Source organism: Notolepis coatsorum (genome assembly GCF_963971535.1).
Source record: "Notolepis coatsorum genome assembly, chromosome: 3".
Classification (NCBI taxonomy): Eukaryota; Metazoa; Chordata; class Actinopteri; order Aulopiformes; family Paralepididae; genus Notolepis; species Notolepis coatsorum.
Window position 1 is genome coordinate 2914775 of NC_140167.1, and position 14989 is coordinate 2929763.

Sequence of the window (14989 nt, forward strand, 5' to 3'; positions counted from 1 at the left end):
CATACCATGTTGTTATCACTGAGCCTTTTGGTGATTTGTATTAGTGGTCTGCAAGGGCCTTGAAATGAAGCCCGTACCCAGCCCGAGCCCGTGAACTTCAGGCCCTGCCGAAAATAAGCCCGACTGTAAATAATATTTTAGGCCCTAGCCCGCGTGAAAACCAGATTTTTTTTTTATTATTTATTTTTTGTTTTTAGTTTTTTGTTTTAAATATTCGAAACACGGTTTTATATGAACTTAATAAATAAACAAAAACGAAAATGTTCAATAGGTCTACCTAAATAACAGATAGTGAAAACGAAAGAAACATTAATATATATATTATAACATATAGCCAAAAATTATTTTATTTTTTTGTTTTAAATATTCTAAACACTGTTTATATATTAACTTAATAAATAAACAAAAACGAAAATGTCCAATAGGTCTAACTAAATAACACATTATCATGCTGAAAACTAACAACCATTATATAGCCTTTCTTCGCAAATTCTATTTCCCAGCGCGAGTCAGCCTCGTAAAACTCGTAATTTGAAGGCTATATGGAATCTTCTTTGACACACACACACACGACACAATAGCCTACTCAGTCACTGTACAAACAAACAGAAAACATAAATCAGATTTCGAGCAGAGCAACATTTATATAATGAAAGCGCAACAGAACAGGGCAGCAGCGACGTCACCCCAGACACCAGCAAATAATAATAATCAAACTCACCACTTCGCTGTGTTGATGTCAGCAAGGCGTTGAACAACGTTAACAACGTTAACATCCAAGAACAAATTAAAACATTCGCCAACTGGCTATATTCCAACTTCAACCTATGCCGCTTCGGTCTGGTTAATTTGTTCATCATCCACCTGAGCCGCGCGCTCCCCTCGAGTTATCCCTGCAGGCTGCGGAGGGAGACATCCAAATGTTTCCAAAAATGCAACTTTCCCTTGACTATTTTATCTGTTAACCTATACATCTTGACTCCTCAGACACGAGGCTTTCACGCTCTGATGACAGCACTACGTTACGCGAAAATGAAACAGAAACTTAAGGTTATCCTATAACCCTAGTTATATGAGTATAGCGAGCGTGCAAAAAAAAAAAAAAAAAAAGACGCAATAAAAAAAAAATTTTTTTTTAAAGAGGGCACTGCCCGGCCCGGCCGAGCCCGAATTATTTATTTAAAAACAAAGCCCTACCCAGCCCGAACCCGTCGGGTCGGGTAGGGCCCCGTCGGGCTTGGGCAAGGTTGCAGTGCACTAATTTGTATCTACTTCTAGCTCCACACATGTTATGTTCTTTTAATCTTTTACTAGTTTTAGCCCTTCACATATTTTATATTTTTACTCCTTTACTCGTTTTAGTCTTGCTTATTTTATGTTCTTTTATTTTACTTATTCTTTACTCTCTTGCTAGTTTTTTTTTTTTTTTATATATATTTTTTTGGCGTTTTATCGCTTTATTTATTGCTACTGGGCAGTCCAGTAGAGAGAGACAGAGGAGGAACGGGAGACAGAGTGGGGGGAAGACATTCGGCAAATAACGACGGGTTCGGGAGTCGAACCCGGGTTGGCCGTGTCGCGGCTGAGCGCGCTATGTGGTTCGCCACTGGGGGGCGCCCCAACTCTCTTGCTAGTTTTTATGTTATTTTATGCTGTAGCGCTTTGAGATTTGTTACACAATATTTATATATTGATATCGGGGGGGAAAAAAGCCCTTCTTAATATTGTTATATGTATAATGTTATACTATTGTAATACAATTCATGTTTTTTGTATTTGCCCCCAGGGACATCTTCTACGAGGTGCTGCGAGAATGGGAGGACTATCACAAGGAGCCGGGCTGGAGCTTTGAGGCGGCGCTCGGCAGCAGGATCAGGTACCTTCACTTTCACACACACACACACTAGTTCACTTCTGTATATCAAGTGTCGACTTTAGTTCAAGTTTCTTTAATAGTAATGAGTGGCGCAGTGGGCAAGGCGCTCGCCACTAACACGGGAGACGCTGGGTTTCGAGCCCAGCTCTCGGCGTTGCTACCAGCTTGGCCGGTCGTTCATACTAACACAATTGGCAAAGTGTTAGAGGGCGGGGGGGAAACCGGTGGGTGGGGATCGGACGCTGTGGACAGCGACTCCTACGGGTCGGTTTTCGTGACGCCGGTGCGGCGGAAACGGGAAGTGTCGGGGGCAGCGTGAGCCTCCCACGCGTTACTCCTCCTCGCCGCTGAGAGTTCGAGCTGCTGTTGTGGTGAAAAGATGCGACAGGCTGCCTCCTCGTGTACCGGAGGGTCTTCATGTTCTGTGGTTCTAAGCTGGCCTTCATGTTCTGTGGTTCTAAGCTGGCCTTCATGTTCAGTGGTTCTAAGCTGGCCTTCATGTTCAGTGGTTCTAAGCTGGCCTTCATGTTCTGTGGTTCTAAGCTGGCCTTCATGTTCTGTGGTTCTAAGCTGGCCTTCATGTTCAGTGGTTCTAAGCTGGCCTTCATGTTCAGTGGTTCTAAGCTGGCCTTCATGTTCAGTGGTTCTAAGCTGGCCTTCATGTTCTGTGGTTCTAAGCTGGCCTTCATGTTCAGTGGTTCTAAGCTGGCCTTCATGTTCAGTGGTTCTAAGCTGGTTCTGTGGTTCTAAGCTGGTTCTCACGTTCCTCTTCTCTCCAGAGGGATAGTGAGTCAGCTGACCTCTGCAGGAAACCACTCCCATTTCGCACGTCTTTTCCAAAAGCAGCTTGTGCAGGTAAAGTGTAGCACCACACACACACACACACACACACACACACACACACACACACACACACACACACACACACACACACACACGGGTGACAGTGGCTCAGGAGGTGGAGCGTCGTCTCTGGTCATCCGGAGGTTCCCGGTTCGATTCCTGGGCAGCGTGTCAGTGTGTCCTTGAGCAAGGCACTTAACCCCTAATTGCTCCCGATGAGCAGGTCGGCACCTCGCATGGTCGCCTCCACCGTCGGTGTGTGGATGTGTGAGTGAACGGGTCAAATGTGAGGAACAGAACATTGTAAAGCGCTTTGGATAAAAGCTGTTCTATAAATACACCATCTAGCCCAGGGGTTCTCTAACTGTTTTATACCATGACCCCATTTTATTTAGGAATGTTTTTTGCGACCCCACACAGGTTAATGTATCTCGTAATTTCAACGTGGAATTAAGGAATATCGGAATAAAAGCACACGTTGAACTTGATCATGCCTATTTATTAGAAAATGTAATTACAGCACTACCGTCACGGTGACCAAATGCGTCCACATTTTTATAGGATTCTATCACATTTTCATAACAACAGCGAATATTACTTACCCTGCGCCGTTTTCATTGAGGTTTCTTACAAATTAACGATGTTTTATTTGTCCTATATATGCGGATACCATTTAAAATCTTAAATTGTACCATTTTGTTTCCCTTTAGACAACAAACATTATGCTAATGATGCACTTTTGTTAAGATAATTAGTTTACCATTCGCGGTCACTGTACTGAGGTCGCATTAATAGTTTACCGCTGTTCAGATCGCGTCAAAGAATAGACGCGTCCCAGTGACCTGTGACCTGTGCTAAAGGTCTTGGGAAATGTATTCATGTTGTAGTTTTCAACATTTTCACCTTTTTAATTTTAAACCAATGCTGCCATCTACTGACAACAGAAAGTGTTGTGTGGCGTCACCTTGAGAGGCTACCCTCGCACTTCCGTAAACACCGTTGCCCAAAACACATTCCAGAGATTCCCACTTTTTTACTGGGAATGGGGCGTGACCGCATTTGGTCCCAGACAATAAGAGTGACTGAGATTGGTCTACGTTCCGTTATATCAATACACATTTATAAAACGAGGCATATTTAACCAAAATATGTTGCCAAAACATAATAAAAAAAATTATAATAATTGTACTTGCCAATGCACCTACCCACGACCCCACTTTGGGTCGCGACCCGTAGTTTGAGAACCGCTGATCTAGATAGAGGACCAGACTCAAAGCCCTCCCCCTCCCAGGCAGAACCAACGGGACCACAAATAGTTTCTTCCCCTCAGCTGTCAGACTTCTGAATCTAAACTCTACTTAGCCCACTACTTAGCCCACTGCACCTCACTATATACCTGTGCCATAGCTTATGTAGACTTTATTTTAATGATTATTTTTTATTATATTTTGTATTCTCACCATTTCACATTGTGCTAACCATTGCGCTTTACTGTACAGTTTTATTTACCGTACTTTTCGGACTATAAGCCGCGGCTTTTTTCCCCATTTTTCGACCCTGCGGCTTATATAACGGTGCGGCTTATATGTGGACAAAACCCGAAAATCGAAATATTACTTTTTTTACTGCATTGAAATGTTATTTATCTGTTCCCTTATTTGCTAAACTTAATACAACTTGTAAATGAGTTAATGTTATTTGTCCGACAGTATTGTGTCCCAATGGGAGTCATTCTCTGTAGAGGTGGGAACTTAAAGCTCAATATAAGAACGGCCATGCACCACCACTCACAGAATCGAGAAAGAGCAATCAATCTGTCAACCCTTTCCGTGTCCGGGCCGGGTGAGGTTTCCCGCGTTGAGTCAAATTAAGCCGCAGGCTCCACTCCTTACATATGGTAATTAAACATTAAAACACATGCGGCTTATAGTCCAGTGCGGCTTATATATGTACACATCATTCAATTTAGCTGCTGCGGCTTATAGTCAGGTGCGGCTTATAGTGCGAAAAGTACGGTACGTGTTTTATATTGCAACCCACTGTTGATTGTCACATCCTGGTTAGACGTACACAAGAGTCTTGTACTGTGTAATGACAATAAAGTGAATCTATCGATCTCTCTATCCCCCTGCCAGATGTGTAAAGGCTCCCGGGTGAACGGCTCTCCCGGGGACCCGCCCGACGCCGACCTGCTGGGCCTGCTGGGGGGAGCGGACAGCCTGGGCCGTCTGAAGCGGCTGGAGGAGCGCCTGGTCCAGCCCCAGGGCCTCGTGGGGCCCTGCCCTCCGCCCTCCTTCCCCGGACACCAGGAGTTCTTCAGGGACTTCCTGCAGGCCGCCAGCTGGTGAGGAGAGGAGGAGGAGGAGGATGAGGAGGATGATGATGAGGATGATGTTAATGATAATGATAAACTTTACTTGTATGGCACCTTTCATACAAGAATTGCAGCCCAAAGTCTTGTGACTTGACTTCCGAGGCTCGTTCCCAACAGTCTTTGAGGACGACTTTGGCGGCTGTCGTATGGGGCTGTCGATATGGATTAGAAGGGGGGGGGGGGGGGGGGGGGGTGCGTCTATTCTTATCCTAACGGATTTATGCTTCCGCGTTCGCGTTTTGCGCTCTGATTGGCCACTGACGTTTCTGGTCGCGCCAATCGTGTGGCGGCAAGTTCTTTCGACGGTTAAGCTTAGGCGACTCTTTCGAAGTTGGTTAAGGTTAGAGTTTGTCTTCGAGCAGGGCGATAGAACGCCAGCCCTGATTCCAAACTCTAACCTTTATCAACTTCGAAAGAGTCGCCTATAAGCTTAACCAGTGATAAACTAGGCGTTAGGTAGTTTGCTGCTGTTCAAGGCGGAAATGGGCAAAGACACAGGCGTCACGCGATTGGGCGCACATGTCACATGACCAGAAACGTCAGTGGCCAATCAGATTCGCAAAACGCGAACGCGGATGCATAAATCCGTTAGGATAAGAATAGACGCTGGCAGGGTTGATAGAGCTAAAGGGGGGTGGGGGGGGGGGGTGGGGGGGGGGGTGGTTTAGGTGATAGATTAGCGAGGGGAGGACTGGGTATATTTAGTATTTGTTTTTTTTTGGTCGGGTTTTGGGTCTGTTTGTTATTTTTGTTGTCTTGTCATTATTGTAGTTATTGTTGCCGTCAATGTGTTTGTTTTTGAAAAAAGAAATTTAAAATTTTTCGCTCTTATTTTTATTAAATCAATCTCCTTTCAAATAGGCCAAGTTTTTAATAAGAAAGAGAGAAAAAATACCAACACAAGGAACAATAACAGGGTCTGCTGTAAATATAGCCTATTTTGTGTCTTAATTTGTTATGTTATCCTACACTTTAAGCTGTCTGATATTTCCATTACCTGTAACTCTTGGGTCTCTTTCTCTCCTTCTCTGCCTCCTCCCTGAGTCTGCACAGTCACCATATCATTCTACATTAAGGAGAGCAATACACTTATGAATACACTGAACATCATTATGAAACATTTCTATTGCACCCTTACTTACAATTCATTATGAATTGAAAATGGGGAACCCTGATGTAAACAAGACGAAAGTCTTTCTCTGGTCTGCATCCCCTTAACAATTGTGTGTATTGAGCTGTACTGTACTGTACCCATTCTGCAATCTGTTATTGATTGATTAAAAATGTTATTAACATATTGCAGAATGGGTACAATATAGTACGGCTCAATACACACAATTGTTAAGGGGATGCAGACCAGAGAAAGACTTTTGTTTTGTTTACATCAGGGTCCCCTTATTGCATTATTATTATTATAAAAAAAATTAAAAAAAAAAGTTAAAAAAAAAGATTTTTTTTGGGGGGCCCTCGTCACTAAAGGCCCACGGGCCGCGGCCGTCGTTAATCCGGCCCTGCTCGTCTGCCATAGCGAACGTTAAAATTTGCAAACGAAGTCAACGTTATCCAGCTGACGACACCACATATCTACCGTACTTTTCGCACTATAAGCCGCACCTGACTATAAGCCGCAGCAGCTAAATTGAATGATGTGTACATATATAAGCCGCACTGGACTATAAGCCGCATGTGTTTTAATGTTTAATTACCATATGTAAGGAGTGGAGCCTGCGGCTTAATTTGACTCAACGCGGGAAACCTCACCCGGCCCGGACACGGAAAGGATTGACAGATTGATTGCTCTTTCTCGATTCTGTGAGTGGTGGTGCATGGCCGTTCTTATATTGAGCTTTAAGTTCCCACCTCTACAGAGAATGACTCCCATTGGGACACAATACTGTCGGACAAATAACATTAACTCATTTACAAGTTGTATTAAGTTTAGCAAATAAGGGAACAGATAAATAACATTTCAATGCAGTAAAAAAAGCAATATTTCGATTTTCGGGTTTTGTCCACATATAAGCCGCACCGTTATATAAGCCGCAGGGTCGAAAAATGGGGAAAAAAGCCGCGGCTTATAGTCCGAAAAGTACGGTAGATATATGACAACGTTAGCTAGCGGCTAGCACTAAAGCTAACGCCAACCAGAGGGAAACTTTGTTATTATTATTATTATTATTGGTATGACCTGACGGCATTTCGGGACGTGAAACACTTTTATTGTATTGCGTGGTAGAACTTCTACCACTCAATAGAAGACATGTCTAACATAAATAATCTTAACAATCATAAACAACTTACTGGAAAATCCTTCTGTGGCCTTTATTTACACTCAGCCTACCTGCAGCGCCGTGCGCCGTCTGCTCTGCTGGGGGTGGGAGAGGCACTGGATCAAACCATATGGGGGAGCAGGGGGGGGTGTCGCAATCTTTGGAAACTTAAAAACGTGCTATTAAGTGTCATTGCGTATTATTAATTTGATTGAAATTACGTAGTTATGGTTAGAAATATATATTGGGGGGGGGGATATATCAAATTTTTCATATGATCAAAAAGTGGTGGAGCAAGAGCATAGCTTTGCTCCCCCAAGTTCAATAGTCGGAGAGCATTTGCTCCGAGTGCTCTTATGGCCAGGCGTCTATGAATGATGATATGCAATTTAAAACCAAAACTAAGGCCTCAGTATGAGTTTAAGACGTGAACATGGTCATGTTTGTTGAATAATAATAATAATAATATTGCAGATTTCTTTTTACGGAAAATCACGTGATCGGATCGGGACATCCCTAATAAACATGTTGTAACTGTCCCAGCTGCCAGCTCAACCAGCACCTGAAGGACAGCCTGTGTCAGCAGCTCCTGCAGCTGGACGAGGTGTCCATCCTGGGGCCCGACGCCTCCGCGGCGGAGGGGGAGCAGGAGGAGGGCGAGGGCGACATGGAGCACCAGGTACTGATTTAAAAGACCCTTCGTACAGGAGAAGTGGTGGCTTATTGGTGGAGTTGTGCAAAGGATCAGACCCATTTCTGAGACCGACAAGAAGTTGCCCTCCGGTATTCTGTTAGCATTTAAACTCTTTCTCTAACTGTCTTATTTATCTATCTATCTATCTATCTATCTATCTATCTATCTATCTCTCTCTCTCTCTCTCTCTCTCTCTCTCTCTCTCTCTCTCTCTCTCTCTCTCTCTCTCTCTCTCTCTCTCTCTCTCTCTCTCTCTCTCTCTCTCTCTCTCTCTCTCTCTCTCCCTCTCTCCCTCTCCTCTCTCTCTCCCTCTCTCCCTCTCCTCTCTCTCTCCCCCCCCCCCTCCCCTCTCTCTCTCTCCCCCCTCCCTCTCTCTCTCCCTCCCCCCTCTCTCTCCCTCCCCTCTCTCTCCCCTCTCCCCCCTCTCTCAGGATGAGAAGCAGCGGTTCTCCTCGGTCCTCCTGCAGGCTCGTCTCCTGGCTAAGTTCCTGGGCTTCATCTCCTTCCTGTCGTACCACACGCCTGAGCGGCCGTCCAGGGAGCTCCAGGAGACGGCCATCGCTCTCCGCAGCAAGGTGAGGAGGTCGACCCGAAGGACCGAGAACGCTGCTGTCCTGCTAGTTAGGGTTCTCTAAGCTTATGTTATAGACAACTAAACTTTAATAACTGAACGCAAGTGGACTGTCCTGCTTGTTGTAACTTAATAGGCCACAGGTTACATGATTAACACATTGGTTGCCAGCCGGATGTGACGATTTATCGCTTGGATGCCAGCGCGTTAATCAATGGGAGGACGAGCACGTTTGCGAGCGATTTAAACTATATCTTAAATCATGGCTATGTGTCTTAATACACCCGTCGCTTATCAATGACTCGCTTGCAGTCAACGTGTACGAAACCGGATAGTTTTTTCATCGGTACATTTCCGTTTTATACTGTTTTGAATACGAGTATAGTTTTGGAGATTTCTAGCAAACAAAAAAAGATTTTAATATCGATTATTGTTTACATTTGAAAGCAAGGTTGGAAGAGTGTTTGTTTTATTAAAGCCAAGAGATACTATTATTTACATTAGTCGTCGCCACATTAGTTGGTAGAAATACAAGTCCCAGAATGCCTTGCGCCTAGTAACCTAGTAACCAGCTGTGTCCAGTTATAGTGATTAAGTTGCCGACTGGAGAGAGAGAGCGTTTTTTTTGTGAATGAACTGATGACAAGAACTGCAATGTGGCGTGCGCCGAACGCTTCTATATTAAAGGACATCGTATTGGTGCCCGACGTTTGCACAATCTATTATTTTGGAAAGTAGTTATTCTACACTGCTAGTTAGGATCCTCTAAGCTTATGTTATAGATATATAAACGTTAATAACTGTGAACGCCGTCCTGCTAGTTAGGATTCTCTAAGCTTATGTTATGTAAGGGATAATGTATAGCTACGAGGTCATTTTCGCAAAATAATTGACCGACACAGAGTTTAGAATACAGAGGCGCCTCGCAGAGGTGTTCTAAACGCAGTGAAGGTCAATCATTTTGCGAAAATGACCGAGTATAGCTATACATTATCCCGCTTATTACAGGGCTAACTTACTAACAATATACCTAATCCATTTTACACCATCGACAAGACGAGATCAAATGCAGACGCCGTTGTTCTGTGGCTCCGTCCGCTGTCAGCCCAAAATAAAGTTATTATTATTATTATCGCCGGCAGCCGGCAGGTGTGTGGACTGATTGCACTGATGCAGTGTGTGTCAGTGGGCTTGATTGCTCCAGCTGCGAACAGCGGTCAGTCATTATTGCCAATAATCACCGGTGATTATTGCACGTTGCCCATGGCAGCAGCGGTCAGTTATCGAAAAACAATTCACCGCTGTCGGGGGGCTATTGACCAATCACAATCGAGCATTTCGGCGAATGTGAAAACGCCACGTAATAAATAATAATAGCCTCATTAAAATACTATTGTTGCTTCGGTTGTTTTCAGCGTTTTATGTGCATAATCTGTTATTTAGTTTGAAATGTTCGTTGAAATAAGTAGATTTTTTGTTTTTGTTTATTTATTAAGTTAATATAAAACCATATAGTCACATTTTAGAATACAACTAGAAACACTGTCCTGGCCTGCTTCTAAGTTCAGTGGCCTGACACATTTTTTTTTTCTTTTTTTTTTTTTTAAATCATCTCGCGGCCCTCCCGTGGCTGCTCGCGGCCCACCTTTGGGTCGCGACCCCGACTTTGGGAACCACTGTAATAGATGAACAACATGAACATGAACCCCTCTCCTCTCCCCCCCCGTGCAGAGCACCCCGGTGCTGGACGTGTGTTCCGTGTTAAACCCCTCTCCTCCCCCGTGCAGAGCGCCCCGGTGCTGGACGTGTGTGCCGTGTTAAACCCCCCTCCCCCCCCGTGCAGAGCGCCCCGGTGCTGGACGTGTGTGCCGTGCTGCGGCGCTGTGTGGGCAGGAGGAGGACGGTGCTGACGCTGCCCTGGCTGGTGGAGTTCCTCTCCATGCTGGACCACACAGGGCCCCTGCTGCTCTGCTACCGGGAGGCCCTGGGCATGCTGCTGCTGCTGTACAGGTACCTCCACCTCTCTCTCTCTCTGCTACCGGGAGGCCCTGGGCATGCTGCTGCTGCTGTACAGGTACCTCCACCTCTCTCTCTCTCTCTGCTACCGGGAGGCCCTGGGCATGCTGCTGCTGCTGTACAGGTACCTCCACCTCTCTCTCTCTCTGCTACCGGGAGGCCCTGGGCATGCTGCTGCTGCTGTACAGGTACCTCCACCTCTCTCTCTCTCTGCTACCGGGAGGCCCTGGGCATGCTGCTGCTGCTGTACAGGTACCTCCACCTCTCTCTCTCTCTGCTACCGGGAGGCCCTGGGCATGCTGCTGCTGCTGTACAGGTACCTCCACCTCTCTCTCTCTCTCTACAGGGAGGCCCTGGGCATGCTGCTGCTGCTGCTGTACAGGTACCTCCACCTCTCTCTCTCTCTCTCTGCTACAGGGAGGCCCTGGGCATGCTGCTGCTGCTGTACAGGTACCTCCACCTCTCTCTCTCTCTCTCTGCTACAGGGAGGCCCTGGGCATGCTGCTGCTGCTGTACAGGTACCTCCACCTCTCTCTCTCTCTCTCTGCTACCGGGAGGCCCTGGGCATGCTGCTGCTGCTGTACAGGTACCTCCACCTCTCTCTCTCTCTCTCTGCTACCGGGAGGCCCTGGGCATGCTGCTGCTGCTGTACAGGTACCTCCACCTCTCTCTCTCTCTGCTACCGGGAGGCCCTGGGCATGCTGCTGCTGCTGTACAGGTACCTCCACCTCTCTCTCTCTCTCTACAGGGAGGCCCTGGGCATGCTGCTGCTGCTGTACAGGTACCTCCACCTCTCTCTCTCTCTCTCTCTACAGGGAGGCCCTGGGCATGCTGCTGCTGCTGTACAGGTACCTCCACCTCTCTCTCTCTCTCTCTCTACAGGGAGGCCCTGGGCATGCTGCTGCTGCTGTACAGGTACCTCTCTCTCTCTCTCTCTACAGGTCTCTCTACCACACTCTCTCTCTCTACAGGTACCTCCACCGCTCTCTCTCTCTCTCTCTACAGGTCTCTCTACCACTCTCTCTCTCTCTCTCTCTCTCTACCGCTCTCTCTCTCTCTACCGCTCTCTCTCTACAGGTCTCTCTACCGCTCTCTCTCTCTCTACAGGTCTCTCTACCTCTCTCTCTCTCTCTCTCTACAGGTCTCTCTCTCTCTGCCGCTCTCTCTCTCTACCACTCTCTCTCGCTCTCTCTCTCTACTGGTCTCTCTACTGTTCTCCCTACTGGTCTCTCCTGCACTCTGTATTACTGCTGCAGCTGTTTGATTTGATTCGCACACATACAAATACATAATACAAATACAATATTTGGATGAAAGTGGATGTGCAGGTGAGGTAAGCAACCCGTCGGGGGCTTCGTGTTAAATCCTCACCCCAACTTAAACATTTAAAGGGGAACTATCTTATAAATGGCCTTTTTCAGTGTTTAGCATTGTTTCCTAGCTATGTGGACTTATATTAATATGATCTATGTCTCTAATTCTCATATTGGCGCATTCTTCCAATTCTCCTCTCACAATATTCACCCTCACTGAACTGAGTCATCTGAAAATGTGCTGATTTGTGATGTCAGAGAGACACCGCTGCATGATAATCAGCTGAGTTTCCACACAGTTCCCACTGTGGCTGGAGCCCAGGCTCAAAACGGCTTAAGATCTTGAGGTAGAAAAATGCTGTTTTTGAGTACTTGATTAGAAATACAAAACAATGAATAAAAAAAAAAAAAAATTACAGAGGTGTTCCATAAACCCACAGGAATTGTGTAAAAGTGCCCAAATAGTGAAAGAAATTGTAAAATAGTTCCCCTTTAAGGTTTGAGCCCAGCTCTCGGCGTTGCTACCAGCTCGGCTGGTCGTTCATACTAACACAATTGGCAGTATTAGGGGGTGGGAAGCTGGTGGGTGGGGATCGGACGTTGTGGACAGCGACTCCTACAGGTCGGTTGGTGCGCCTGCGCAGTAGAATCAGGAAGCGACGGGGGCGGCGTGTCCCTCCCACGCAGACCCTCGCCGCTGAGAGATCGTGCTGTGCAGGTGAAAAGATGCGACGGCTGCCTCCTCGAGTACCGGAGGGGACACGTGATGCAAGGCTTAGTCCACATTGCAGCCGGCTTGTGGGAGGCGTGGCCTAACCGTTCGAGACAGGGGAGGGTAGAATTGGACGATACGAAATTGGGGATGGGAGAAAAACGGAAAAATGGGGAGAAAAAGTAGATAAAAAAATAAAAAATACTTAAACATTTAAATCATAAGAAATAAAACAAATGAAACGAATAAATTAAAAGAAAAGGTAATGAAATAAACACACTTACAATAATCAAATAAAAAGAAACATCAAAACAACGGAATAATATGAAGTTGACCAAATGCAAGGATTTATGTAAATGTACCAACCTGCCAGAAATACAGAAGTAATTAAAGTGAAAACAAACACAATTAGTCTACCCTGTTTCCTGTATGGGTGGTTATGAAATCATATTTCGGCGTTTGGTTATGTTTGTGCTTTTTAACTCATTCACGGCCAGCCGTTTGATCCATCCTTGTAGTCAATGGGCCACGCTTTAAAATATAGGGATTTTCACTGTGCGTCGTGGTGTTTGCAGGGCTATATCTATATTCTATATTATAGCTATGGAGACAATACTATGGCTCATTTGACAGTAACTATCCCTCGTCCAACATGTAAAAAAGAATGAATTTTTTCATGTATACGTTTGCGCGTTATACCGTGGTGAATATTGTATAGTTTCAGAGTGATCCTGGCTAATTCCTGGTAACTGCGTTATGGAGCGGTATGTGAATTTTTTGATGATCTGATCGCCAGCAACGGCATTCGTTTTGAATACTACATACGTTGATCGGCTGGATCGATATGAATTGTCTGATCGCGATTTCCAGTATTGATGTCCATCGGGTCCCTGCCATGAAGTCGCACAAGATATGCCTCAAGTGTGCTGAAATTCAAGTCCTTTTTATTTTTATTTTTTTTTACATTTTTATACAGTCTATTTTTACTGTATTTATTTACTGTATATTTATTCCATTTTTATTCTATTTTACTCTACTCTTATCCTAGGCAACTTGATTTGATTCGTTGTATTATTCTAATTCGTGACCTGTTCTGTCTAAATGTTTAAATGTTGAGCGATTTGCAGTGTCAAATTTCCCACGGGATAATAAAACAAGATACAAGATACAAGATACTTTAATGCCACACAACAATGGTTGGTGGTAATTGTTTTCGGTACAGATGTTAAGCACTGGTTACATCAAACATGAAACGGACATCAAACATCAGAAACGTCAAAAACGCCCACCTCCCAATCCCACATTAAATTCATATACATAAATACATATAGGACAGTCACGGTAACAGTGTCAAGGTGCTCCCATAGTCCAGCAGACTGTACACAGAGCAGACTCCGCGGAGGTCCGCGCGGACTCTTGAGCTTTGATCTCAGCGGACAGCAGACCCACAGGTGCGACGCTCCTATTTTCTGACGCGCGGACGTCCGCGCCGCTGACTTGGTGTCACACAAAACACTGCTCGGCGTTTTGGTTGACATCGAACTGCATTAAATGTGACGCCGCGCGAGCGATTGGTGGCGCGAGGAGAGAGATGAGCCCGTGAAGCGCGCTCTCTCTCTCTCTCTCTTTGTCTCTCTCTCTCTCTCCCTCTCGCTCTCTCCCGCTGATAATGTTCCCTCTGATCTGCCAGTACAGTAGAACAGACAGAATTGTGGGAAATGTAGTAAAACTGGTGCGAGAAATGTAGGAAATAGACCGCGGACGTCCGCTGAGATCTGCTCGACTATGAAAGCTCAAAGAGCCGCGCGGACCTCCGCGGAGTCTGCTCTGTGTACAGTCTGCTGGACTATGGGAGCGCCTTCAGTCAGTGACAGATGCTTGCCCGTCTGTGCAAAGGGGGGCGGGCCAGGGTGTTCAGTGTTCGGACTGCTGTGGGGAAAAAACTGTTTGTGAAGCGTGTGTCTGGTTAGGATGGACCTGTAGCGACCTGAGGGCATGCGCTGGAATAAGTGGTGTGCTGGGTGAGAGGGGTCGTTGACTATTTTAACAGAGCGGGTGACTGTGCGTGAGGTGTAGATGGAGTCCAGAGAGGGGAGGGGGCAGCCAATTATTTTGGAGGGTGTCTTGAAAAGTATTTCTATTCTATTCTAAATATGTATGTGGGGACGAGTAGGGATGGATATTGGATGTATACTGTGGATGGATGGATAGGTTTACCAGTCCAGGATCAGTAACATCTATACTGGTACTCACTCTTTTGTTTGTGTTTTTGTTTTTGTATGGGTGATGGGTAAATTACCCCGTACATTTATGTACATTT

At 45.6% G+C, this 14989-nt stretch overlaps 1 protein-coding gene across 2 annotated transcripts in view; it reads left to right on the top strand.

Annotated features, from left to right (window-relative positions):
* The window catches only part of cdan1 (codanin 1), a 79978-nt gene that overhangs the window by 17928 nt on the left and 47061 nt on the right, over nt 1–14989 (top strand). For both annotated transcript variants that reach the window (XM_084310869.1, XM_084310870.1), the window contains exons 9-14: nt 1787–1876; nt 2656–2731; nt 4855–5063; nt 7907–8042; nt 8489–8632; nt 10472–10638. In XM_084310869.1, coding sequence (XP_084166995.1) covers nt 1787–1876; nt 2656–2731; nt 4855–5063; nt 7907–8042; nt 8489–8632; nt 10472–10638 — 822 coding nt within the window. The remainder of the gene's footprint in view (nt 1–1786; nt 1877–2655; nt 2732–4854; nt 5064–7906; nt 8043–8488; nt 8633–10471; nt 10639–14989) is intronic.